The following is a 24,847-nucleotide window of genomic DNA, read 5'->3' as shown; positions in this document are numbered from 1 at the left end:
TCCTGAATAAAAATCCCAGCACAAGAGTTTAATGCTTTCTAGGTTTTGTACAGTAACATCACTTCTCTGACGATGGCCAGTCTGGAGATGTTTTTACCGTGTTCCCAATCTTGCCAATGGTGGAAAACTACCGCAGAGCTAAACGGCAGCAGTGTTTGGGAATAAGGGGATCACCCTGGGAGCGAAGAGCTCTGGTCTGCTTTCTCATACTGACTTACTGCATGACTCTTCCTATAGCATTTTGTAGGCCTCTATATTTATATCTGCATTTTGGGATTATTAGTATCTTACCTGCTATTACAAAGGGCTTTAAGATCTCCAGAGGCATTTCAAATGGAGGCATTTCTCCTCCTGTGTACCATTTCCCCAGTATGGGCTATATAGGGAGCTTACAAAAATACGTACAGCTGTTACAGATGAGCACATTCAGGTATGTGTCTGGAGGACTGAACTTTTGTGTCACAGTTACTTTAGTTTTAAGAGTAAAGGAGCGAAGGAATTCAGACCACCTCATATCCAGCACCACCCGATACTGGCTCCCTAGACTAGCATGGGAAAGAAAAAATTGTGACACCTAGTTAAGTACCTATAATGCATTTAGTTAGAACCTGTGTAAACCAGAATCGCCTGTCCCCAGGGCACAACTCTGTCCCATTAGCTGTCTGTCAGTCATCATGCTTATTTTAGCTGGAAATGTTATCATTTGGGACATTTTTCATGGTTTTAAAGGGTTAGGAAGCAGGCATTTATTTCAACATAGCCAGTGGTACATAAAAAATTCCACCGACTCAGGTGTGACTGATTTATTACGGAATGGCTCTTGAAGAACTTCAGTATATCTGAACTCAAAATCTCATCCCTCTTTCACATACTTTTAATAACCCTACAGCTTAGCAGCAAGACGTGGAATGAATGCATGTTCTGTCTTGTTGAGAACTCCTAACAGTCTCCTCTCTTCAGTACAAAAGCTGCGAAGATGAGACCTGCTGGACAGTAAGAAGCCAGGACCACTTCATTTTTATTCACTCTCTGGGATGCAAACACAAGAAACCAGAGCAAGTTCCTGCCTGCTGAAATTCCAGGGGCTTGCACTGAGTTACAGCAAGGCCCGGCAGCATTTTGAATCTGTTCTTGTACACATCAGCCCCGTACTGCTCCCAGGCAATTGTACTTTAAGTTAGTTATTATGAATAATAAAGGGTTGACTACCAATAGTTCTCATTAATTTCCATGGCAATATTGCCTGCAACAAGATAAATGACAGGGCTTTGAGTTGTGTAACCAAAGTTCTTAATGTGAAGGAATGCAATCCAGGAAAAGCGTTCAGATGGTGGGGAGTGACCGACCTTGCATAAGGCCCAACTTCCCTTCAGAGCTAGCAAGCTGCATTCCTAATGTTCTGAAAATATTGAATGGTTTGCACTTTCAGCCTCTGGGCTCCAGTCTTCAGCATGCCTCACAGCGTTCCTTGAACATTTCACCCACCCATTTATTCATTTATATTCCTTCTAACGATGCACTGCTGGAGCTTCCACAGGAGATGTAACAGGAATATAAACAATAATAGAAAAATTTAAAAACATACTACTCTTCTGTGTCCATCTTGTTAAGGTTATTGTTTCTGCAGAAAAGAGGCGAGACACCTACCACGATTGATTTAGACATTACATTACGGACTTTCACTTTAATGCTTTCACTTTATCAACTCCACATACCTTTCAAAGTCCAAATAAAGCTTTTCTGGTTATATGGCCATTTGATTAAGTAGAATAGTGGCAGTCAGTAAGAATTAAAGCGTTTCGCAGAATCTAAAGAGAGAAATGTTATGAACAAAGAAGAATCTGAGTGGGCGTAAATTCCTTGCCTGCTATGCTGGTAGGATTGTATCTCAGGCTTTCAGAGCAGGAAAAGGATGTTACAGGCATAATGGCATGGAATATCAATCAGATAACTAAATCTAATTACAGAGTTACTAGATTAACTAGTTAACTTCAGCTACATGAAGGCAACTGGCTAAGTGCCATAACAGAAACCAGATTTAGAGAAACAATTTCTCAACACATTAAACAACTTCTTGTAATGGCTAGTTTCAGATTAGATAGACTATTCCTGACTAACTTTTGAGACACATGGTTTGTGTAGGAAAGAACTGTAGCTGAATCACTTATTAATAGTAACCACAAATTCAGCCTTAGAGAAAGAATTGCACCAAAAGGATAGGATAATGACCCTAAGTTTTAGTAGAAAAATTTTATTTTCTGAGGGAGTAAGCCAGTAATAAAACATGTTCTGGGTAAAAGAATTGCCTTAATAGAGTCACTGAAGGGAACAGAAGCATTGGCCCCTAATTTTCAAGTCCTTATTTTAACACAGTTTGTGATACACTGGTACTGTATTAAACATAATTGCATTTCTCGGTTTTAGTACATCATAGTTAAACCATGCTAGACGTGGTCTAAGACAGAATTCTTTCAGACATCCCAAACTGCAAAGCGGCCCAGGCTGGGTGGCTGCTGGCTGAAGACAGAGACAGGAGAGAGGCAGAAGGGTGCTCAAGCGGTGACCGAGGCAGGTCCCCGGGCGGCCGGGGCAGAGCTGGGTGCCCCCGCGCCGGCCTGCACGCCTCCGAGTCCCGGGGAGAGGTTCTGCACCTCCCCAGGTGATCAGCCTGAACGCGGCAACTGCTTACTGCTAATGAAATGATGCAGTACTTGTCTGAGTTGATACCAGCTGCGATCCTAGGCTGCAGTTCTTCGCCCTTTCAGCACAGATAAACTACGTCCCAGCCAGGTCTTTGGGGCAGTTTCTCTCCCGCGCTTGCTCCCCCCTGGCTTGGCACCATCACCCTGAAGCACCCAGCGGTGGCACCACAGCTGCTCCGTGCTGTGGCCGTTACTCCGGGCTCTCGCCTCAGCATCGCTACCTAACCTCGCCCCCTGCTCCCGATCATGCTTGGCTCCCACTCGGAGCCACAGGCCCAGGCAGAGCTGCAGCCTCGACGCCAGGAAGGATGTATCTGCCAAGCCCCCTCACTGAGGGGAGCGATGAAGGGTTTAGGACCAAACTGAAGCTCAGGGAGGCGGAGGGAAGGGGAGGTGCCCGCAGAGGGGTCCCACGTCCCGCGCCCCCCGCCCCGCTGCTGCCCCTGCGTGCCCAAGCGTGTGACGGGGACTCGGCCCCCGCGCGCCCCGCGCCCCACACTGCGCATGCGCCCCCCTCCGCCCCACGGAACCCGCCGGCGACACCGCGCAGGCGCAAGGGCAGCGCGGGGAGAAGGCGCCCGCAGCCCTCCCCTGCCTCCCCGCTGGGCGGCCGCGCATGCGCAGAGCCTGGCGGGGGCCCAAGCCCCGCCCCCGCCCTGTCACTAGTAACAACAGGCGGCGGTGACTGCCGGCGCCCCTCCCCCGCCGGAACCGGCGGCGGCGCTGCCCCGCGCCGGCATGAGGCCAGAGCGCGGCCGGCCGTCGTGACGGGAGGCGGTAAGGGTCGCTGCGCGGGTGCCTGCCCCCGCTTTCCCCTACCCTGCCGCTCGGCTTCCCGCTCGCCCCCCCAGCCGCCCCCTCCCCTCAGCCCCACCGCCGCCGTTGCTGTCCCCCGCGGCAAGTTTCCCGCCGTCCGCGCCCTGCCCGCTCTCCGCCGGCTCCCCTCAGCGTTAGCGGCGGCGGGCCGGGGCCCCGCGGTGAGCCCTGAGGAGCGGAGGGCGCTCCCCATGTGGTGGTGGTGGTGGTGGTGGTGGGGCGGGGGGGTAACGGCTCTCGGGCGGGTCACGGCGGCGCCGCGGCCGCTGGGCTCTCGTCCCTCCCGGGGCGGGCGGCCCTGTCCGGAGCTCCTCGGGGGCAGCGCAGGGCTGTCCCGGCGCGGGGCCGCCCGCGGCGGGGCTGTCACAGGTGTCTGCCGGGTCCCGTCCCCGCCCCGGAGCGCTGCCGCGCTGGCCCGGCCTGGAAGGGGCTCGGCGGGGCGAAGGCAGCGCTGTCCTGGCGAGCGGTGGAAAGAAACGTTGAGTTTCTTTGTTGTGTAACTCTTTTTGTCCCAGGATTAGAGAGGGTTTGCGGCTTTTTTTGCTGATTCAGGTGGTTTTTTTAAATGCGGGGTAGTCATGGGTAAATTCCTCTCTTGAATAGGATGTCGGGTGAACTTTCTTGTGACTCTTGAATTCATTGTTGGCTGCTTCTCGTGTCTGAGAAGCTGTGGTGCGCATCTGCCGTACGCCTTCGCTGGAGTTGATAATGCTTTCCAGAAGCACTGTAGATAACGTGAGAACACATTAAAAAATAAAAATAATACTAACTGACTGTTATAAAGCCACTTCTCGCTAAAATGAGTCTGGCTAGCAGCCCGTAGTTTCATCTGCGAGTTCTACTGCCAGTATTTTTTCAATAAATGTAATTGCATTCAAGAGAGTTTGGGTCAAACACTTTGCTGGGGAAAGCAGACACGGAGCCATTGGAATAGCTCCTGTCTGTTTTGCTAGTGATTTTTTTCTGGCTGTATATTGGAATGTTTGTAGTTTCTCTAAGTTTTTCTCCCCAGCTATCTCTTAAGTTTCTCTCTTAAAAGTCTTAATTATTTTGATTTGGAAGTGATGAAGGAATGCCTTACATCAGTGTGCTGTAGTGATCCATTTTTTTGTTTCTGAAAACAACGGGTTTTAACAGTTGGTATATTTTTTAACCTCCTTTTTTGGTTTTGGGTTTGTTTGTTTTTTTTTTTTAAAACCAGTCCCGATTTAGAATCACCTATAAGCAAGGCAGCCCACTTACTGTGCTGGGGGACTGGGCAGTGCTTTTCTGCCTTTAGCTGGTATGCGTCAATGTTTGGTTCTCAGCAGCAGCACAGGAAGTCTCACCATCCTGATGAAGAGTCATAAAGTGTGTTGAAGATTTGTTGCTAAAACTGGACTGAAAATGTGCTAATTTTGTGTCGCCTTTGGAAGAAATGATAAGTCATTTCTGACAAATATATATATAGCTTTTCAGGACCCCCATTGCGTCTTCCAAAAAAAAAAGTCATGAAGGAATTGTGAAGGATTTCCTATAGAATTGCTAGCATGGTATCATCCACAGAATAATTGTAAGAGAAGATTGAAAATGGCTTCCTACATTTGACAGATGGTTTTAAAAATTTCTTTTTCAGGTTTGAGTTGATCTTACTAACTGCAGCTATGGTGCAGAAGTATCAGTCCCCCGTACGGGTGTATAAACACCCTTTTGAGTTAATTATGGCTGTAAGTATTAATTTTTGCTGTAATTTTCTTCCTTGACAGTTCCTTGCGTTGCTAAGTAGTTACTGGGCTCCGTTTGATAGGTACTGTAGAACATACAAATCTGAAATGATATATAAAACATGAGAGTTATGTTTTGATGGTTTCTTCTCTACCCAGAGTATTTTTTTAAATAATGTGTTCTCTTTTTCTCCTAAAGTTTAGATATAGTTCATAGATTTATTTTAAAGTTAGAGCAAAAGTGGGTTCCAAGTGTGATTCCTAGTTGATTACTGGGGCAATCTATTCTAGCATGGGAGAAAGTGTCAAGTATGTTGATTAAAAGATTATTGTGGTTGTGTCTTCATCAGTATAAAGTTTACAGGACTAGAGAGCACAGAGAAAGCCATGAAAGCAAGGATAAGCCTGGATGAAAGAGGAGAAAGCGTTCTGAGCATTGGTAATACTTTGGGGGGAAGAAAAAAATCGTTTGCTACGGAGGCCAGAGAGATGAACAAAAAGCCTTTGGGGTGCATGGTTGCTGATTTGTGTGCCGATGTTACAACTAGTAACCAAAAAAACCCCAGAAAATCCTAATTAGATTCCCTCTTCTTTCTCTCTCTCCCCCTCTCCCTCCCTTTTTTCTTTTAGAAAATAGAAAGGAAGTAGGTATTTGACATTTTTAAGTATATTCAGCCAAAACCACAGCTGTGTGGCTCTCTGAGTTATGAAGAGCAGTTGAGGAGAGCAGTCAGGTCAGCTTCTACCTGATAAGAACAGTTAAAACTAAACAATAATCTAAATAGTAATTGTTTTGTTTCACTTGCTGAAAATACTTAATACTTGCTTAATGGCCTCAGAGGAGAGTTTTAATAGTGTTCATAGTGTAAATATTTAGATAGATCACATGGTTTGGACTGCAGAGTTCCTTACAGAAGTGATCCTTCACAGTCACAGGGCAAAAAAGGATTAGATCACTCTAAGGGAATACTTCAGTTTCCTTTTATCTTATTCCTGAAGCTGCCTCCAGTATTACACATGCAGGTCTTGCTCCTGCAAACACTTCAAGGCAGAGAGTGGTTATTTTCATGAGTGGTGAAGAATCTGACTGTGATATGTTGGAGGTCTTTTAGGACCTTACTATACTCTGACAGCTAGGCTTCAGATGGTTTCTAATTTAAATTTGATAGTGTGTGTAACTTTGGCCTTCAGTGAAGTATACTGGTTCTTGTTCTTAGATCAGTCAACAGAAATGAATTTCTTGGACAAAATTCTCTGGCTGTTTGCTGAACTGACAGGTCTTTACCTTGCTGTTGAATTGAAGGCAAAAATTCTTCTTCTAAGTTACTTCTTCAAGGATATTTTGAGTCAAAATGCTGACATCAGGATTTTTCACAATGCTTTATGGGGTGTGAATAGAAACACTTCTGACTTAATATTAACTTTGAGTTCTCAAACTGTTCTGTCTCTCGGGGATAACATTTGAAGAATAATCTTTAACAAACATTAAGTGTTTTCTTACATGAAAGCTTTTCTCCTTTGGAAAGAAAGAGGCTATACTACATGTGCAATTAGGATAAAACAATAGTTGAAAAAAGTAAAACAGTGAACTAAGAGAAGAATGTTTATAAAAAGAAACAGCCCAACAGGATGCTTTCCGAGGCTAGAAGTTTAAATTAGTGATAATACATATGATTTATTTCGTCTATGTCGGGGCAGCAAGTTATCACTTGAACTTGTGCAGAATGTGATCACTGGATGAACATCCTTCTCCTGCCGTGTCGCTTCTGTTATGTTACTGGTTTTTAAAACGTGTACAATTCCTGGTGGTGATCTATCAAAACTGTTCATGCATTTTCTGAAGTATGTAGAGGAGTGCCTCCATGTGCCAAATTCTTTAAAGAATATAAACAGTATAAGATAGTTTCACACTTTTTCTTACTGTTTTCCCTTGGTTGAATACTGATTGCAGAAGTTGATGAAGTATTTCTGGAAGGAATATTCCTGTCAAATTTTGTGCTTACTAAAATGAAAGTACTATGTTGCATATTCTCAACAAAAAAAGTGCTCTAATGTTATTTTAACTGTATCAGCAGCTCTTCTGAAATCAGGAACACATCCTGGTATGTACCAAGCTTGAATTTAAGGCACCCAGCAAACAACTTTAACAATACGGGTTTTTTTATGTTTCATTTTTTTCCCTGTCCCTCTCTTTCATATGCACCCAACTTCTGAGAGAATGTGTCCTCAAATAGAGGTTTAAAGCCACACACCAGAGATGCTCAGCTGTCAGTCAGTAAAAAGCCTCTTAAAGAAACCTTTGGTCAGTGTGGCAGCAGTGTTCTTTATGCTGAGTTGTCTAACAAAAATCACTGTTGCTAGCCTGGGTCTTCTTGTCTGGGATCTCATCTTGTCTTAAGGTGCTGAGTACTTTTAAAAACTTTTATTTGGAAAATCATCCTCCATTCCTTGAGAGTTTCATGGAACTGAAGAGGTAATTAATTCTATAGAGCAGTAATGAAGATCACCAGTGTCAATGAAGCCCATGTGGACTGTAAATATTTCCTGGATGGTATGTGTTCCAACTACAAATTGGAACTCATTAAGTCAAACTAATATTAAGCTTTCAGATAGAGAAATCAGCATAAAATTCTTCTTTTCTACAAGCAACCAAGTGAATGCCACTTGCAGAATGGGTCATTTACACTATTAACTTCCTATTTGCCCACTTTTCCTTTCGTGGCTTTCAAAGAGGTACTTGAGGGAGAATAAAGTACAATCAGCATTCCATTCATGGTGCTCTAGTGTGTTTTGAGAGAACTTTGTTCTCTCTATGAAGGGTGAGTGCAGCTATATTAAGACAAAAAACTGAATTTAATTCTACTTTGATCCAAACTAAGATTGACAAGACAAGTGTTTTGCAGGCAATTATGATATAAAGACTTTTAAAATAGATGCAGTGAAAATTCTTTTTCTAAGTTGAATTGGTGTTGAAAATAAGTTTCTCTCTTATGCTCCTCCACTGAAATCCAAAAATCATGTATTGAGCCCTCATGTATCTCTGACAATATACTTCAAGGCACAACCCCTTATCTCTCAAGTCTGTGAGAGAATTGGTGAAGTACCGTTGTTGGTAGAGAGCTGGGAGATCCATTGCTGCATGCTTCTTGCCTTCCTTTATCATTAAAGGCAAATTGTGTGGTTCCAGATAATATCTAAGTTGCTTTGAAAACAGTAAGAACAGGATGCAAATCTTTTAAGGAAACTCTCTCCTGAATTTGAAAAGATTCTAGAATCATGGGCTAGAAATTATCACATTTCAGTCCAACACACCTAACACAGGCAATATGATTTCACCAAATGGTTACCAATGCTGACCTGATGAGTTTTGGCTCCTCTGTGGCATATCTGTCATAATCAAGTTCTTGAAAACACTCTGTGTATATACGTGTGTGTGTGTGTATATTAAAAAAAAAAAACCCAACCAACTTGCACAGCTGTTCATTAGACTGAGTAAAATCTTGCCTCGTTTTTTCTCCTGTTCATGTTGAAGTTTACGTAATGCTGGAAGCAGCTGAGATGTGGAAAAATGACTATTTACTTAGACTCACTTGTCAAGTTACCAAGGTTAAATATATTGGAGAAAAACTGAGAAGCTGCTTTTATAAAGCTTTTAAAGATTATAGATTTAATTTTTGATGTTAGCTTTAAAGAGGTTTACATTTAAAGTAATATAGGGACTTCGCTGAATAAGTAGTTCTTAATGTTAAAAGGCAGTTAAGAACCTGAATCTTGAAGCTCTCTTAACACGCACGAGGCTAAAATTAACTTTGGAGATTCAAAGCTTATTTTCAGTCTGACATGCATTAGATAATTCCCCTTGAGTTTAATTTACAAAGTAAATTTAAATAATGAATAATCAACTACTGTGGTATTCCAAGGGTGGAATTTATGCGAATGGAAAAAAAGTAAGATCTTTGAAAAAAACATATTGAATTGAACCATTGACCAGAAGGGTTTTTTGAGTTTCTGGAAGCTCTGTGGAAAATGTATTGCTCTTCAGCCCCTTTAGAAAATGTCCTATTTACAGCCACAAATTACATAGTTTCAGAAATAAATATGAATAGTAACGTGACTGAACACAGCGAGTGTGCTCTAAACCTGTCCCGTTACGTTTAGTCACATTAATGTAGATTTTAAGAACTTGTGGCTTTGTGAAAGCTAAGATTTTCAAATCTGCCTGTGACTGGAGACAGACTTTCAAAGGTATTTTGCAGTCTTTTGAATACCTAAAATAATGTTTCCACTTTGTTAAAGTTCCTGGCATTTGTCAGCTTCCACTGGTGCCAAACAATGAAGAGAAGTCTGTAGGTAAACTAGTCATCAATGTCAGGAGCTTGCAGTTGTGGAAATAATGCGTTTGGTTTTTATTTTAAAATAAAAATAGCAATTAATCTTGGACTGCCTTGAGGCGGAAGACTACTTCCTTCCAAACTATGTATTCTCATCAAAATAGTTTAAAAAAAAAAATTGGCCTCATGTTTTTCCTTTGTTCTGATAGAATATCTAAAGTACCTAAAGCATGGATCTTTCTTAATAAATATAATGTGTAGTGCTCTTTTGATTATATTTTTAATGGTTCAAATTTGCTGCTTTTGGACAACAGACTGACTGGCTTGCTTTGGTTTTTATAGATCTGAAAAAAAACAGTGTTTAAGGTAAATCTCCATGATTTTAAGTATCCCTAAATTACAGGAAAGTAATAAGATGTAGATGGCATAAATACGCTTCAATGATAGAGTAGATTAGAAAAAACTTATCTGTTTTTTCAGATTGACAAATCAAAGTATAATCCCTCGATTTAGACTGTAATGAGTTTCCTGATCAGGCAGTCCATCATCTTTTCATTTTAAAGGTTATTACTTTAAAATGTCATTAAAAAAACCCCAACAACTATGTATCAAGTTAAGTGCCACACCTGCTTATAAATGCCCACAGTTTTTATTCCTTCTAGTCTCATTTTATTTTTCTTGGAAAAAATGCATTCCACACATCATGTGAAGAGGGGCTGAGAGGCCAGTGAGAAAAAGGAAGCTGTTCTCCAAGTGCTTTTGAAAGCACAAAGTAGGCTTTAAATGTATAGAGAAGTAATTTATTCCCTTGATGCCGTGCACCTCCTTGAGGGTTTGTCTCAAATACGTAAATCCTGGGGAAGGCAGCAAACTGAGTGTCCGCTCCTGAAACTGCTCAGCTGTTTTCCCTTCTGTTGTATGACTCCCAGACTCTCATCTACTTTGCTTCCTGTATTTGTTGAAAATTCAGGCTTATTTACTGTTGGAAATGCATTGGTAAAACTGCGGTGGAACAGTGCCTTGTATGGATTTTCTTATTTTATATTAAGTGTCTGCGGTTTAACTGCTGTTTTATGTTGTTGCTGATGGCCTCTTGTGTTAGCACGTGTTGCAAGAAAGAACAAATGAAATTTTGGCCACTTGTTTGGAATGAGCCATGATTAACAAATGTGAGAGTTAAGTTGAACACTAGGGAAAAATATTGACTTAGCAGCCTGCTTACTGTGCAATTTATGTGTTGTTTCATGGCCTGCTTAGATATTTCCATGGCTAGCTGTTTCCTGTTTTTTGTGGGCAAACACATGACCTGACTGTAGCTGACAGCTGCGGTTCTCTTGTTCACCAAATGCTTTCAGTCAGTTTTTTTAACAAGTCTTTTACACTTTAAATGCTAAAACACCACTACTGTCAAACTCTGAAAGGTGTCAATAGAAGAAAAATATGTATCAAAACAGTTCTTGTTGCTTTGTTCTGAAAGCACTCCAAGCTTTTCACCCTTTGCAGGTGTTTTAGCTCTGAGACTGGTGCGAAGTGCTGCTCTAGGATCTGTTGATCAGCCCAGTGATGTTGCTTTGACTTAAAAATCTCGAAGTTAAACACGTGGGAACCTGGCAGAAAGGAAGTGGTTAACACATTCCGCAGAGTCCTAGACATCCATGATACTGCAGTTATGATCTGGGAAAGGTGTAACTTCATGCATGTAATTTAACGTGTGGTTAGCCATTAAGGAGTATGTGTAAAAGCCTTCAAAACCTCATGGGAAGAAGATACGGTGTATTTTTGTTGTTGTTAATTCTAAAAGCATGTCCAATGAGGAGCCAGAGGTTGCTTAGAGATCAGACGTCAGCTGCAGACATAGAATAAGGTGTTTCCGTATGGTGTGGCCAGTTACGTGCACTTCCAGTGTGAGCAATCTGGGTTTCCTGTTCCTGTGGAGCTCTTACTGCTGTCTTACAGCAGAATATTTCAGCTGTTACGCTTTTAGGAAACAAGCACACCATGAAAGAGGGAGCAGAAGGAGAGCCTGAGGGATTGGAAGCAACCCCTGAGGACTCTCCATAAAGCACATTCAATCAGAGTCCAGGTTTTGGAACACAGAATTGAGGGGTATTCATTGTGATTTTCATAACCAAGATTGGTTTTGCTTTGCACTTAGTTTGAATTCAGTATGTTTCTGGAAGGAGGGCGGTGATGTGGTCTTAAACCATTGCATTCTGAATAGAGAGTGAATCTTCTGAGAATTTGCAAGGAAATCTGTTAATTAGCTCAAGTTAAAATTAATTACAGGTTAGTCTTAAATGGTCTATTTTCTTTTCTCCCAAGTGAATTTGTCTTCAAATTTTTCATGTAGTTTAAAATTACTGTGTATATATTCTAAATGAAGAACTAGGCTGTTAAACTGAATTATTAACTCTTTTTATCTAATTTTTATGATATAGTTAAGACAGATCAGGTTAGCAGCTTGGGTAAAATCTTAAGTAGGAGCTATTACAGATAATTTAATAATTTGGCTTTCTCACAGTCAATTTGCATGCAGCTTGTTTCAGTTGTAATCGGTGATGTTTGAGGTGAGAGTCATGCCAAGAACTCACGCTGGTGGAAGATATGGTGGCAAGGTGGCTGGAAGGGCTGTCTGGCATCATCTGGGCTCTGCTGCAGCTTTGCCAAAAGGGTACAAGCAAGCAATGAGCCATCAAAATTTGAGATCAGGTCCCAAGGTCTTGGCTTTTCTCTGCATTGCTCTTGCTCAAGTAATACTGGTTTCCGCCCAGTCCACAGAGGTTTTCAGCTTGTGGTTCATGGGCTCTCTCTTCTAAGGGTCAGAGAAACATAACCGAATATGTGGTTTCCCATTATAACTGAGTTGGTGTTCCAGCTTGCTCTTGTTGCTTTCTTGCAAAGACATGTTCATCAGCAAGCCAGTATAGGGAGATAGGCTGGTCAAAAGCTGTCTTGGAAAAAAGGAAAATAAATACCTTGTCAGCCTCATTTCCTCACCAGGCTCACTTAAGGCTGATGAGCACCCCTGTGGGCACAGGTGCTCGTCCCCTCCTGCACTGTTAGTGAGCTGATGGCAGCTGGCCACAAGAAAGAAAGAGCAAGTCAGCAGGGCATTTGTCAGTACATGTTGCGCTGCGGGAGCCCTTGATTCCATGGGGAAATAATTAGGGATCTGCAGTTTGAAAAATGCTGAAGCCCGTTGCTGTAACAGTAAATGAAGGGGCCATTAGAAACTTGATTCAGCAGTCTTCAGGCCTGGTATTATTTAGCGGTGCAAAGTATTTGCAAATTGTGCTTAATGGCTCGGAGTTGTGGATTCTGAGAGTTGCTTTGGCATAAAGAGGAATCTGTCCTTACTTTAGAAAAATGAAAATTAAAAAAAAAAAAGGTATTTTGTATGATCTAATGGGGTAGCATGTGAGCTGGCTGGCTGGCTTTCTTGCTTTGTATTCATGTATGAAACATCAGATTTGAACACTTTCTGTCTTAGATTCCTCTTGGGTTTTACTTTATGATAATAAGGTTTGGGGACTATATATCAGTAATTTGAAAATAAAAATATCACAGGGCTCTTGGAATCCAACAGCTTTAACTCTGGTGACAGCAGAGGGATCATGGGAGGGAGCAAAGAGAAGCTACCCTTTTGTATTAAAAATGAATTTTTATTCAAACTGTTTTAATTATAATTATATACATTTGGGTTCTCTTAAATTAGCATTTCAAGACTGTCATGGTCAGATATATGAAGTTAAATATCTAAATCTGTAGGGTTATGTACATTTTGGATTGTTGGATAATTACAACTGTTTTCATTCTGATGTTATTTATATTCTCAAAACTTGAGTATAGGTGTTTTTTGGAATATATGCAGATCAATCTCTGTAACAGTTTCAAACTACATTGCAAACCTCTTATCAGTCACAGAGAGGCTGAAACTTTAACGTTCTGCTTTGCCTACTGCTGTTGTAATATTCTATCATACTGCTTTGATAATAATAGATGTCATTTTGTGAAAATGAGTATTTCTCTGGTGATGGTCAGGTTGGCGATGTGTCATTTGTATTTGTTTATGCCACAACAGAAGGGGAACAGTTAGTTTCCTGATGAGAGCACTTCCTTTCTCGAGTGCATTGTGTCTCTTCATGTAGTGTAAAATGTGAATGTCATAGACATTAAGTCTAGTCCAGGAACATCAGTCAGTAGAGTCCTTTCCAGAGGACATTTTTCTGGCTATTTCATTCAGTGTGTAAATTATACTACTTAATTTGCAAAATTCTCTCTTTGCTGTGCAATTCATTGGCCTGTGGATAAATTCTTCATTACTGAATTCATGGCTCTATGAAATTACTTATTTCTATTGAAGTGTTTCATGGTCTGCATGGTGCAGCCACTGATGTTGTAATGAACAGGATTTAAAGCAATTTCACTTGAACTTGTTTGTTCTGTGTTGACTAAACGGATTCGTTCTTTTGTTTGTCTGTCTTTCTTTGCTGTAAAGGAGGGTAAAGAACAAAGAGCTGATGGTCTATAATCTATGATTGTAATTGCTTTTTAGAAAAGAATCAAAGGAGTCTTGACTGTTCTTTTTTAATTGGCTTATCTTTTGAAGCTAGGTGGTATCTTTCTGTTTGTATTTTGCTGGGGAGCAGATTCAGGAGTGCAGAAGTTGTACCACCTGAACATGCCAATGATGCATCTAGCAGTGGTATTACCCAGTTCTTGATATCTTAATGATGTGTTTGGATGTGGGGAAAAGGATTGTATTCTGTCTCTTAATGAGAACCACAGTACTGAATTGCACCGTAAGGCCTATCTAGCTAGTGTGCTATGTATCTGGCAGTGGCCAAGGGCAGTATCTGCCTCTAGGGAAGAGGATGATAATGATATAAGCATATGGTAACACTCTCTCTGGATACTCTTTCATCTTATAGCGATGTGTCTTGACAGCCCTTCTGGTCCAGAATGTGCCTGTTGTCTATAATAGCACTGCATGTGGTTTGTTTCTTGTGCCTGCCCAATTCCTTTCTGGAGCCAAGTGAACTCTATGATGACACCCTCCAGCAGGAGTTTGTGCTTCATGACACACTCTGTCAAGAGATGTATCCTTTATCTAGAGCCTGGCTCCTGCTCGCTCAGCTTCACACCACCTGCTCCTTGTGTTGGAAGAGGCAATAAAACCCTACTCACATTCTTCATGCTGCTTGCCCTGTTAGATCTGTAAGATACCTCCCTCAGTTTTTAAATTACTCTTTTTCACGGTGATGAGTCTCAGTCTGTTTAATAGGTTATGATTCCATATGAGGAACCACTGTTGTTCTCTACTGTTGATCTTCCACCATCTATTTTTAACCTTTGATAGGCAGCTCCTGATACATCAGACATGTATGTAAGGTTAAAATTTTTTTTAAAATGTTAAATTTAACTTTCCAGCTTAAGAGGTAAACTGTCTGCAGGCCCGAGACCCTATCATGCTGCATTTTGATGACATGCCATTGACATTAGTGAATGGTCAAGATTTAATTGATGTACTTAATACATTTTAATTGGTTTGCTTAATAGAGTACAGCTGCTCTCTACCTGGAAGCTGATATTTTGCTGGTCCAAAAGCCAAACCGAGACCTTTACGGTTGAGCCATGCTACTTATCTTGAATTCTGCCCTTTTGGCAAAGCTTTCTTCACTGCACTGATTATACTCTACTGATTATACTCTTGGTAGAGTGAAATCACTCTTGCAGTGCCTGGAGGCCAGTTGCCTCTGGGCCAAATTAAAACCTGGTGGGTCCAGTCTGAGACAATGAAGTCAAACCTGTTTCACTGAACCTTCAAGCAGTGGGGGGGGGGGGGGGGTTGGTCTGGATGGAGATCAGGAGACTTTGTTCTTTGTGGTAGTACAAGTCTTTAACCTTTCAGACAATGGTTTAATGAGGAATTCTGAGCCTATACTGTAGCAATGCTGTAGTCATCCTTTCTTCCCCCGCTCATAAATTAGATTTTGTCTACACAGTAATAATTTTATGTATTATATGCATTTTAAATAAAATACATACCCTCACATATTCCAGATGTTAAAAGTGTTTTAACAGACCTGCTTATTGAAAGTGTCTGTGATTAAGACCAAAAAAGTGACGAATACCAATTGTAGCACTCATAAAAGTGAGACTTAAGCATGGAGCAATAGAGCAGAATATTTGACTGTTCCAAAAATAGATCCTCAGTGGACACAGTAAGATTGCAGCTGAATTTTAAAGTAAAACTGACTGCGGAGGAACCAGGCACGCAATTTTGTTAACTGGAAAGGAATGGGGAAGCTAAGTACCAAATTCTGCTTTCAGTGTGACAGTATGCTGTGCATTTGTGAGATGCCTGTTAGCAATGCAGAACATAGTTGTCATTGTTCAGCTGCTGTAAGACAAGTAATGGGTATTTACAAGCAATGGTAAAACACACATATCAAAATTACTGTGAACCATTAAGGTTATTTTAAAAATGTCAAAGAAAGATATGTTCCTGTTTTGTGTAAAGGTTTATATGTTGCCATTGTTGCAGAGATATAGGAAGTGCTTGAGAATAGCTCACATTCCCCAGTAATCGCATGTTGGTCTCCAAGCATTTAAGCTTTCACTGGCCTGTTGCCAGCCTTTACTGTGATGCCCTTTTGGAGGTCAGCCTCATCTCCATAGTACTTTCATCTTCAGCCAAAACAGTCATGTCCTGTGCAATTGGGGTCAGAAGCCAAGTTTCCTATCCTAGAAACTACTGAAGTTGACTCTAATTGCAGGGCACATTCTGTCAAAAAAAGTGTTGTGCTCAGAGCTACGTGGCTTCTGGGCCAGAGCTGATTTCCATCTGTCTTGCTTGGAACAGGGGCAGAGCAAACACTCATTTTCTCTTTGGAATAGTTTTGCACATGCATTTAATATAAACAAGTTAAAGTGAAATTGCAAGTCAATCTGATATTGCTGTTGCCCCCACTAAGTCAGCTAAGGTCTGTGTGCACTGAAGACAACTTTATAGCAGCGCATGGCTATAAAGTCTGTCCCTGATGTTCCACCTTCAACCTAGACCACAGCAATGTCAGGTTTTTTTCTGACCAGCAATTTGATATTGGTCTCCCAGTCACAAGCCAACCTAACCTGAATGGCTGGGCTTTCCCATGTTATTACAAAGGAAAGCAAGATTAAAATTATTTTGTTTACATTCAGCATGTTTGGGTTTTCTGTCCTTAGTCTTTTTTTTTTTTTCTTGAGGAAGAGTGGTACTTGCCCAACTTCTTTCTTCTAGCTTCTCATTTTAGAGATTCATGTCTCAGGACTGTGCAAAGGCTGCAATTGAAGTTAGCTTTGCCTGCTCTTTAGTGGAGTGGCACTATGCCTTGGGCTCTTTTGGGCTCTCTGGACTTCTTGAAGGGAGGAATAGAATTAATGATCCTCTTGTGAGTGTCTGGGAGGCAAGCAGGTGTAACTCTTACTCTGCTATCCACTTTCTCCTCAAATCCCACCCTGGTGATTCATTTGGTCTCTGAAGGTGAACATTCAGGCTCCCATATGAGAATCAAATATTACACGGTTCCAGCTGTGCAAATTTATTTAAGTAAACCACAAATGACTTCTATCTGTTTTAAAGAAACCACTCTTCCAATTAAAGTACTGTTGAGGCATGTCTGTGGTTATTAAAGATCATCTTTTACAGATAAAAGATGGAATGTTAGCCCTTGTCTTCAGGTCAGATTCTTTATCCCCAAACTGTTTTGCCTGAATCAGTACACCTTTTACCATCAAAAGTTTGAATAAAGTTGCATTAAACCATTGAAGAGTTTACTTTTTATCTGGAAGAAGATTGTGTCTCTGCATGTAGCAAAATGGTTCTCAGGTGGTTAAGAGCCAGCCAGTCCACTTCCAGTTTCATTACATGCAGCTGTATGCAGCAATCAGGGCACTATAATTTTGCTAGTAAAGCTACTCTGTGACCACTCTTCTGACATGAAAATGCCTAGCTATTGAATAGTATCCATGCAGGAAGGGTACACTGAGGGAGATAAAGTAGTGATCTGTGTAGAAAGAGCCTACATGAGTGGCTTGAGTGGTCACATCCCTCGTGAGAACAGAGGTTTCTCTGTCTGGCTGTTTCTTCCGGTGCAGGAAAGCAGAGGCTCTTTGCTCGGTCTGGTAAGTTGGTTACCACAGTTGCATAACTCGACAGTGAATTACCAGTAAAATTCCACTTACCTGGAGGATTTCTTCATAGCCTGTTTTGAATCTCCTGCTTTATTTATGAGGTCTAAACTATTTTAATGAAACATTAAAATATTAAAGTAACTTTATTCATGCTTGAAAACACTGGATGCTGAAGCTGAGCTTCACTAGCTCTGTAGCCTACACATTTATACTGCAATACAGAGGAAGTTTGCTTCAGACCTTCCTGTCCCCCAGGAACTCCTTCTTCCTCGTTTTTGCCTTTTCTTCTATCCCCTGCCTTGTTTTTTGGTTTTGGGCAGTCTTAAGCAAATATGTTATGCTTTTTTTAGTATAACTCAACTTTGTCAAGAATGCTTTATGAATATATATTATCAAGTATTTCCTTGGATAAGCTTAGAGTTTTACTGATACTTAGTTGTAGGTGCTATGTAAATGGAGCATCCTTTCAATATGCTGCCTGTGGAATCCTTTTGATTTCTGGTTTGTATGCTAGTAGAAAAATGAGCACTTCCTTGGTTTACATATACTTCACAGAGAATGTAAACTAAAACTCTGAAATGTGTGTAAACTTTTTAAATTACTACAAGGAAAAGTGTGGGGTTTTTTTCTGAAATTGTTACTACTGTCTTGAGGTTGGGTTTGTCTTCTCTAACTTTTAATAGCAGTAGAAGATAATTAGTTCTAAATCCTGTTAAAGTGATGCAAATATGCATAATGCTATCTAGTCAGTGCATACATGGCATGAATTTCTTCAAAACATTCTCTGCTACTTCTTGCAAACAGTATCCTGTGATTGGCAGCTACAATAATATTCCAAAGTGCACATGGTTTGGGGTAATGTTTTGTGCAGTAAGGATATTTTGATTTCAGTAGGACTCTTAATGCTATCCCTGCATGATGGCCTCAAAGGAAAGAAGTTTAAGCACAAGCAAGACAAACCTATTTTTAAGATGGGTACTGAAGTTTGAGTATGGTGCAGATGCTGTGATGAGATTGCTTGAAGATCTGTCCAGCTTCAGTGACTGCTTTTACAAACAACCTGGATGACATAATGAACAGTATGCTTGCTGAATTTTCAGGCAGCACTATAGCGTATTTGTGAGTGCACTACACCTCAGAGGGACTCAAAGTTAGTTTACGAGAACTAGCCTGCAGGGTAGTTATTAGGGCTGTTTAAAATGCCACGCTATGCATTTGGTCTATATTTGGAATGTACTTAAAACCAATAGTGATCAACACTGTAACCATGGAAATGCTGCCTGAACTAAGGAGATGAACAGAAATGCCAGTATTTGTGTGTTAGTGCTATTACATTCACTTGAAGGTGCTTTGTAGCAGTGTTAACACATGAAAGGTCCTGTCATCAGAAAGCCAGGGTGGTGTATGATGTGTTGTATAAGCAGTGCTCTAACTGCAAGCTATTGAGCATACAGTTTCATTTATAATACCATTTCAGTGGTGTTTCATTATTTTTGTGGTTTGCGGTGTGTATAAACTATTGTTATGCTTGAAATTTAACATGAAGCTGTTCCTTTTACACTGCAGAAGACTTCAAAGAGATTCAATAAGTGTGAAGTAGCCTGGACTGTGTCTACAGAGCTGCATGGAGATACGTGTTAATACTGCCTGTTATGTGTAATAGAGCTTTGTTCCTTGTCAGAAGCCACAGGGTCTCTATTCTGAAAGGTTGCTTTGCTTCCCCTGTGTATATCCTGTACATGTTTTGGGTGACTGGGGGTCAGTGCTGTTTGGAGTGATGGTGATCCAGAAGCAAACAAAAAATTGTCTCTAAATTTTTATGGTCTCAGCTAGAGTAACTTATTTGAGCTAAAGCACAGAAATAGCTTCTGTGCTCTTTCCTGACTCCATAGATATTTTTAATTTATTGAATCAAAGCTCTTCATACGACATTACGAAGTAGCTATTCAATTTGAGTTTGGTCTGTGTACTGGGTTATTTTGTAATGGTTGTGGGCAATGTCCTCATTGCTTTCAGATGCTTTCTGTTTCAGGAGTTTGCAGAATGAATGTGAAGGTCAGAAGCTTTCTCGCTGTGTTTCTAGGATTTGAGCAGCAAATTGCTGTGCCTGCTTTGCATGTGGCAGGCCCATTAACCTGCTTGGTAGAACAAATATGTGTTGTTTATTCTATAGTGACATCCACAAGATTACTTTAACAGATTTTCATTAGCTCTGTTCATACCATCTAGGAGCAGGGTATATCTGAAATATGCAAGAAACGTAACTGGATACTTAGCTTTAAAGTACTCTGGGCTTCTAATACAGCTAAATGTAAAAATGGACAGAACAGTCCTGCTCTCTTCATACAAAGTATTGAAACATAAGGCTTTATATAGTTAAGCAATGAGGTGAATTTAAATGTATTGACTAAATCTCTCTTCTTATCCTCCCTTCCTCTTTCTTTGTGGACGTTTGGAAGGTATAAGTGGGTCATTCATAGCAGTGTAGGGTCTGAAATCCTTTTCAATGAAACATGATTAAATCAAGAGGACCCCTTTAAACAAATATGAGCATCAAAAGAAGACAAGGGGGCGTAGCGATTATGCTCTTCTGTACACCCAGTAAAAACATCTCTTCCATGCAAAGAACTCTTGAGTGACAGAGGAGCTGTCAGTGGCAAGAATTTAATGGCTTTGGTGAATTCCAGAGAAAGAAATGTTTTCTTGTCCACCTCTGCTTATAGTTCATTTCATTTCCCTTGGCTCCTGGCTTCCTGGAGAATTTCTCAGGAATTTCATTTCCATTCCACAAAAGGAGAGGCGAGCTGAGAAAGCTCAATTTACTGGCTTGACTGGCTTCAAATGCTTTTCTAGAGACGAGGATACTGTAAACAGCAAGTCATCTTAGCACTTCATACTCTTAACAAGATCAAGTGAAGCCCTGGTGATGTTGATGAAATGGTGTCTGTAGTGATCATCAGTGTGTGTAGGGTTGTATGGGCTGCTTAGAGCACAGGTTGTTTAACACCTGTGGGTGTTTGGAGCACAGGGAATACTTCAATACCTGTGCAGGATCCAATAATGTCTACATGGTCATAACTAATTCAGTGTTAGTCTCTCTTGAATCAGTTGGGCCCTTGGATCTTCTGAATAGAAGAGACATAGACCTGGGCTATAAATTTAAGTACCACTTCAGTGCAATATCATAAATACAGCATTATAAGAATCTGAATATCATGCTGCAATAAGTTCTCAAACCACTGACAATTTCTCTTCCTAGATACTCTACCTGAAAGCTCTGTTCACTGCATTGGAGAACATCTGAGATTGTTTTTCAAGCTTGCTTCTCTCACTGTTTGAGAAACTAATTAGCCTTCAATTAGAATTCATTAACAGAATCTGTGCAGAGTAGATTCTTGTTAGTACTTGTCTTATAATTTGTATAATAACATGTATTTGTGTGGTCTATATTAAAAAAAAAAACCACAAAAAATTAAAACTTCAGAAACTAAAAAGCCATTGTAGTTCAAGGATTTGATGCATAATTACATAAAACTTTAACAGCCCCCTTTATGAAAATTTTAGACTAACTCCATTGTTTTCAAACTTTAAAGCTGGAATGTATTTCTGCAAAGTAGAAGCAGTTGGGCTGTTCGGGGCAATTACTTGGGAATACTTTGCTTTGGTAGACTGCATGTGAACAGTGCAGGAACTGCTAGCTCCCAGTGCTACACTAATGATCATTTAATCAGAAAGTCCCAGGTCAATAACACTTTGTACACTTGTGTAGTAAACAAGAACTTTTTAGCCTCTAAAATGAAGCAGAATGCTTGTCTTATTGATATCGACTTGTCCTATTGATTTTTCTGTGTAACTTATAGAAGGGTTATTTATTTTATCTTGGATATACTCATCATTAATACTTAAGAGGCCGAATTTCATCTTGTACCAGGGAATGGAGGGTGAAGACAGTATATCCTGTTCCTGAGTGACTCGTGCCACAATGCCACAACAGGGTAAAATGCTTTTGGACTGTAATGGAGGGAGGATGGAAGAGGGACAAAGTAAAATAAGATCAGGATGCAGTTGCCAGTGTGGTAAAGTGTGATGGGGAGAAAGGAGAGTTGTTGCACGATCTCTTGCCTGTAGTTTAGGGTAAGAGGCTACTCACATTTGCCAGGTGAATGTCAGGCAGTTCTCGTCTTAAGAGATTCAGCGGAATACATCCCACCACACGATGCAGCTGTCCCCTCGGAGCCATCTGCACGGCTGTCAGATTGAATGTTCTGCCAGTTCTTCTCTGCTATTCACACCCTTCTCAAGAACAGCTCAGTTTGTAAAGGCTGGATTTTCCTCTCTTCAGTGAAATTCTGCTCTTCATAGGGTGGAAGAGTTTTTCCCTGTCCAAAATTAATATATTAAAATGAAGGTATAGTCAGATGTGGGGCATTGGGAATTGGTTTCTTTTTTTAACAAAACAAGATGGAACACAGAACCTTCTTTTTTAATGGATGCTCGCTGCCTGCTCAATTTGTCTTGATCTTTAAGATCTTTGAAGCAGCTCTCAGGTAGAGAATTATCATTTTTAATTCAGACAAAGGGCTTCCACACAATGTATTTCCTGATGTACTTTCTCATTGCTTAAATCCAGTTCAGTGATAAGTTGTTATGCAAACATTTTGTTTGGTCTTGCTGTGATAGCCAGCAGGTTAACCATTGGTGAATCTTGCTGGAAAAGCTTTGGAGGAGCATATTGTGTTCTAGGTCTAATTTGATTTTTTTTTTAAAACACTTTTTTTAGTAGAAATTGCAACGGAAAGCTTAAACTCTCATTTTTTTTCCCTTTTAAAATAAAGTCATAGTGTTCTCTACTCTTAAGAAAAGTAGTAGGGAAGTCACCTTGCATCTGACATCCACTTTTACAAATGCCAATTGTGCAGTGGGTCATCATCCTAGTACTTTGAAAAATAAGGTTGGTTAAACTACCTCATATTTGTCAAGGACCAGAAATGTGCATATAGAAAATTTTTGTGTTTCAGATTATATACAGCCATTCATTCATAGGTCTGAACCTGCCTCTTTCATGGTGGGTGGGTTGTCTGTAGTCCCCATAAGCCTCATTTGTAGTCTTGTGTAACTAAAGCCATCTTGGTCTTTTCCAGAGAAAGAGTTCTTAGTACTGAGTCACTGCCAAGCAGCATTTGTTTCCCAGCAATAAGAAAATAACTTCTCTCTTTGTAAACGAGAACATTTAATGAAGTGAAAACACAGTGGAGAAAAAAACACTTAAGCCTACTTTGAACAAGGGCTGTGGTGGAGAGCCATACTGATGGGGAAGTTAACTGCAAAAAAGCAAAGTTTAACTGGGCTGCTTGCATGGTGACAGGCACTTGGCTTGTAGCAGTGAAGGTATCCTTTTAGAGGACTGTTTGTCCTTCCAGAACTGGGTTCACAGAAATGTTCCTTTCCAAAAAGCTGACTACCTTTATATCAAAGATGGTTTTTGCTTCCCAAGCTGCAGTCCAGTTCACTTCCCCCTTCCTGGTGCCTGGGAATGCTACCTTACCAAAAAAGCCTGTTTCTAGAGCTTTTTGAGGTATATCCGCTCTAACCATCTGCTTTCTTCCACATGCACGCCCTCAGGCTGATTACTAATGCATGAACTAACATCCATGAGATACACTGGCACCGAGATACACACTTCTTTGTAGAAGTATAATGATTTTTAAACGTATGTATTATAAAGAGAATGGTAAGAGCTACGAGCAGCAGTATATGGGGGATGAGAAGGTATCTGCTGATTTGCAAGAGTTAATCCAGAATTGTTTCTTTCCAAATGCAGCTGCCAAGAATTTAAAACCTCTTGGTTGGCCTCCCATGAGTCAATGTTTTTCCTATTGATCTACAGTGCTCTAATGCAGGGGGAGGAAGGGGATACAGTGATATGTAGGAATGATCAAGCTGCTGGAATGCAGCCTGTCAAGCTAGGAGCAGCATCCTGCTTGAGTGACCCTTCTTGTTTCTTGTGTGTTTAGGAATAATTCAGAAATTCCCCATACCCAAGTGGATAGGAAAGCATGGTGAATGTTGGTATGCACTTGCAGATTAGTACCCAAACATGGTCAGGTATTGCAGACAAATTAAAGTTTGTATGTGGCACACACAAAATGCAGTGAACTAGATTCGATTGCCAGGATGAATCTCTTCATGTGTTTTCTTGAGGTGTCCTTGGAGAATGTTGTGTTACTCTTAGAAGGTTACTGTTCTAGCAATTTTGAACAGAAAACATCTAAAATAAAACATCTTCACAGCTTGTTTCATGCAATTAAGCTATGAAGAAAGCACTCAATATGCTTCACGTTCTGAATGGTGACTAAAATTCCTACTTATTTCACCAGGTTAGTTCTATTTGGAGGATTCAGCTACTATAAGAATAACAGCACAGTGTAAGATTGCTTGCAAGTTTTGTCAGATCTTTTTTCTTCTTGTAAGCACAGAAATTAGTTTTGAGTCACCTAATGGAAATATTGAACAATCCCTATCCTTTAAGGTAGGAGACTGGGAATATATTAATCTGGCCAGAGAAACTGAGTAATTTATTTGCATAAATGACTGACTTTCTCCCCTGAGGACTGAGCCTATTATGAAGGTATTTTATTAGCTTTAGGCGTGGTTTGAGAAGCAAAAAGCCAGAACATGAGTCTTTGGTGCTCCTGAAAATTGGGTTGGGGTCATACCTAAATCGTGTTCTAAAGGTGGTATTTTGAAAGCATCCCATTATTGCTGACCTTAAATCCCAGAATCTAAGGGCGGCAGCAGCAAGTATATTCCCTTGGGTATGAAAAATGACTGCAATGGGTTTAAAATAGTCTCACTTTTGAATTGCTTTCATGTCTTTAAACACAGCTAAAATACTAGCAAAGATAAAAGTAAAATAAATCCTGTTATTTTGACTCTACTCTGAACATGAGTTGCTAAGGGAAGCAGTTGGAAAAGAAGCTTTAATACAGTGCTATTTTGGTTGAAATTATGCTTGTCAGTGTTCTTACTGTTAACATGCATTAAGAAAGTTAAGGGTTTATATAATGAGCCCATTAAATTTGAAGTTCAAGCTGCTTCACCATACTGTGTTTTTCTTGAT

General features: G+C 40.6%; 1 protein-coding gene across 3 annotated transcripts in view; it reads left to right on the top strand.

The window, feature by feature from the left end:
- The first annotated feature begins 3,357 nt into the window (after positions 1-3,357).
- The window catches only part of SEC14L1 (SEC14 like lipid binding 1), a 44,066-nt gene continuing 22,576 nt past the window's right edge, over positions 3,358-24,847 (top strand). For 2 of the 3 annotated variants that reach the window (XM_075519186.1, XM_075519187.1), the window contains exons 1-2: positions 3,358-3,479; positions 5,134-5,224. In XM_075519186.1, coding sequence (XP_075375301.1) covers positions 5,162-5,224 — 63 coding nt within the window. In that variant the 5' untranslated portion in view covers positions 3,358-3,479; positions 5,134-5,161. The remainder of the gene's footprint in view (positions 3,480-5,133; positions 5,225-24,847) is intronic. The other variant, XM_075519188.1, reaches the window with a different exon arrangement.

This window comes from Mycteria americana, chromosome 16 (genome assembly GCF_035582795.1).
Source record: "Mycteria americana isolate JAX WOST 10 ecotype Jacksonville Zoo and Gardens chromosome 16, USCA_MyAme_1.0, whole genome shotgun sequence".
Taxonomy (NCBI): domain Eukaryota; kingdom Metazoa; phylum Chordata; class Aves; order Ciconiiformes; family Ciconiidae; genus Mycteria; species Mycteria americana.
This window is presented reverse-complemented; position numbering and strand designations above follow the sequence as displayed.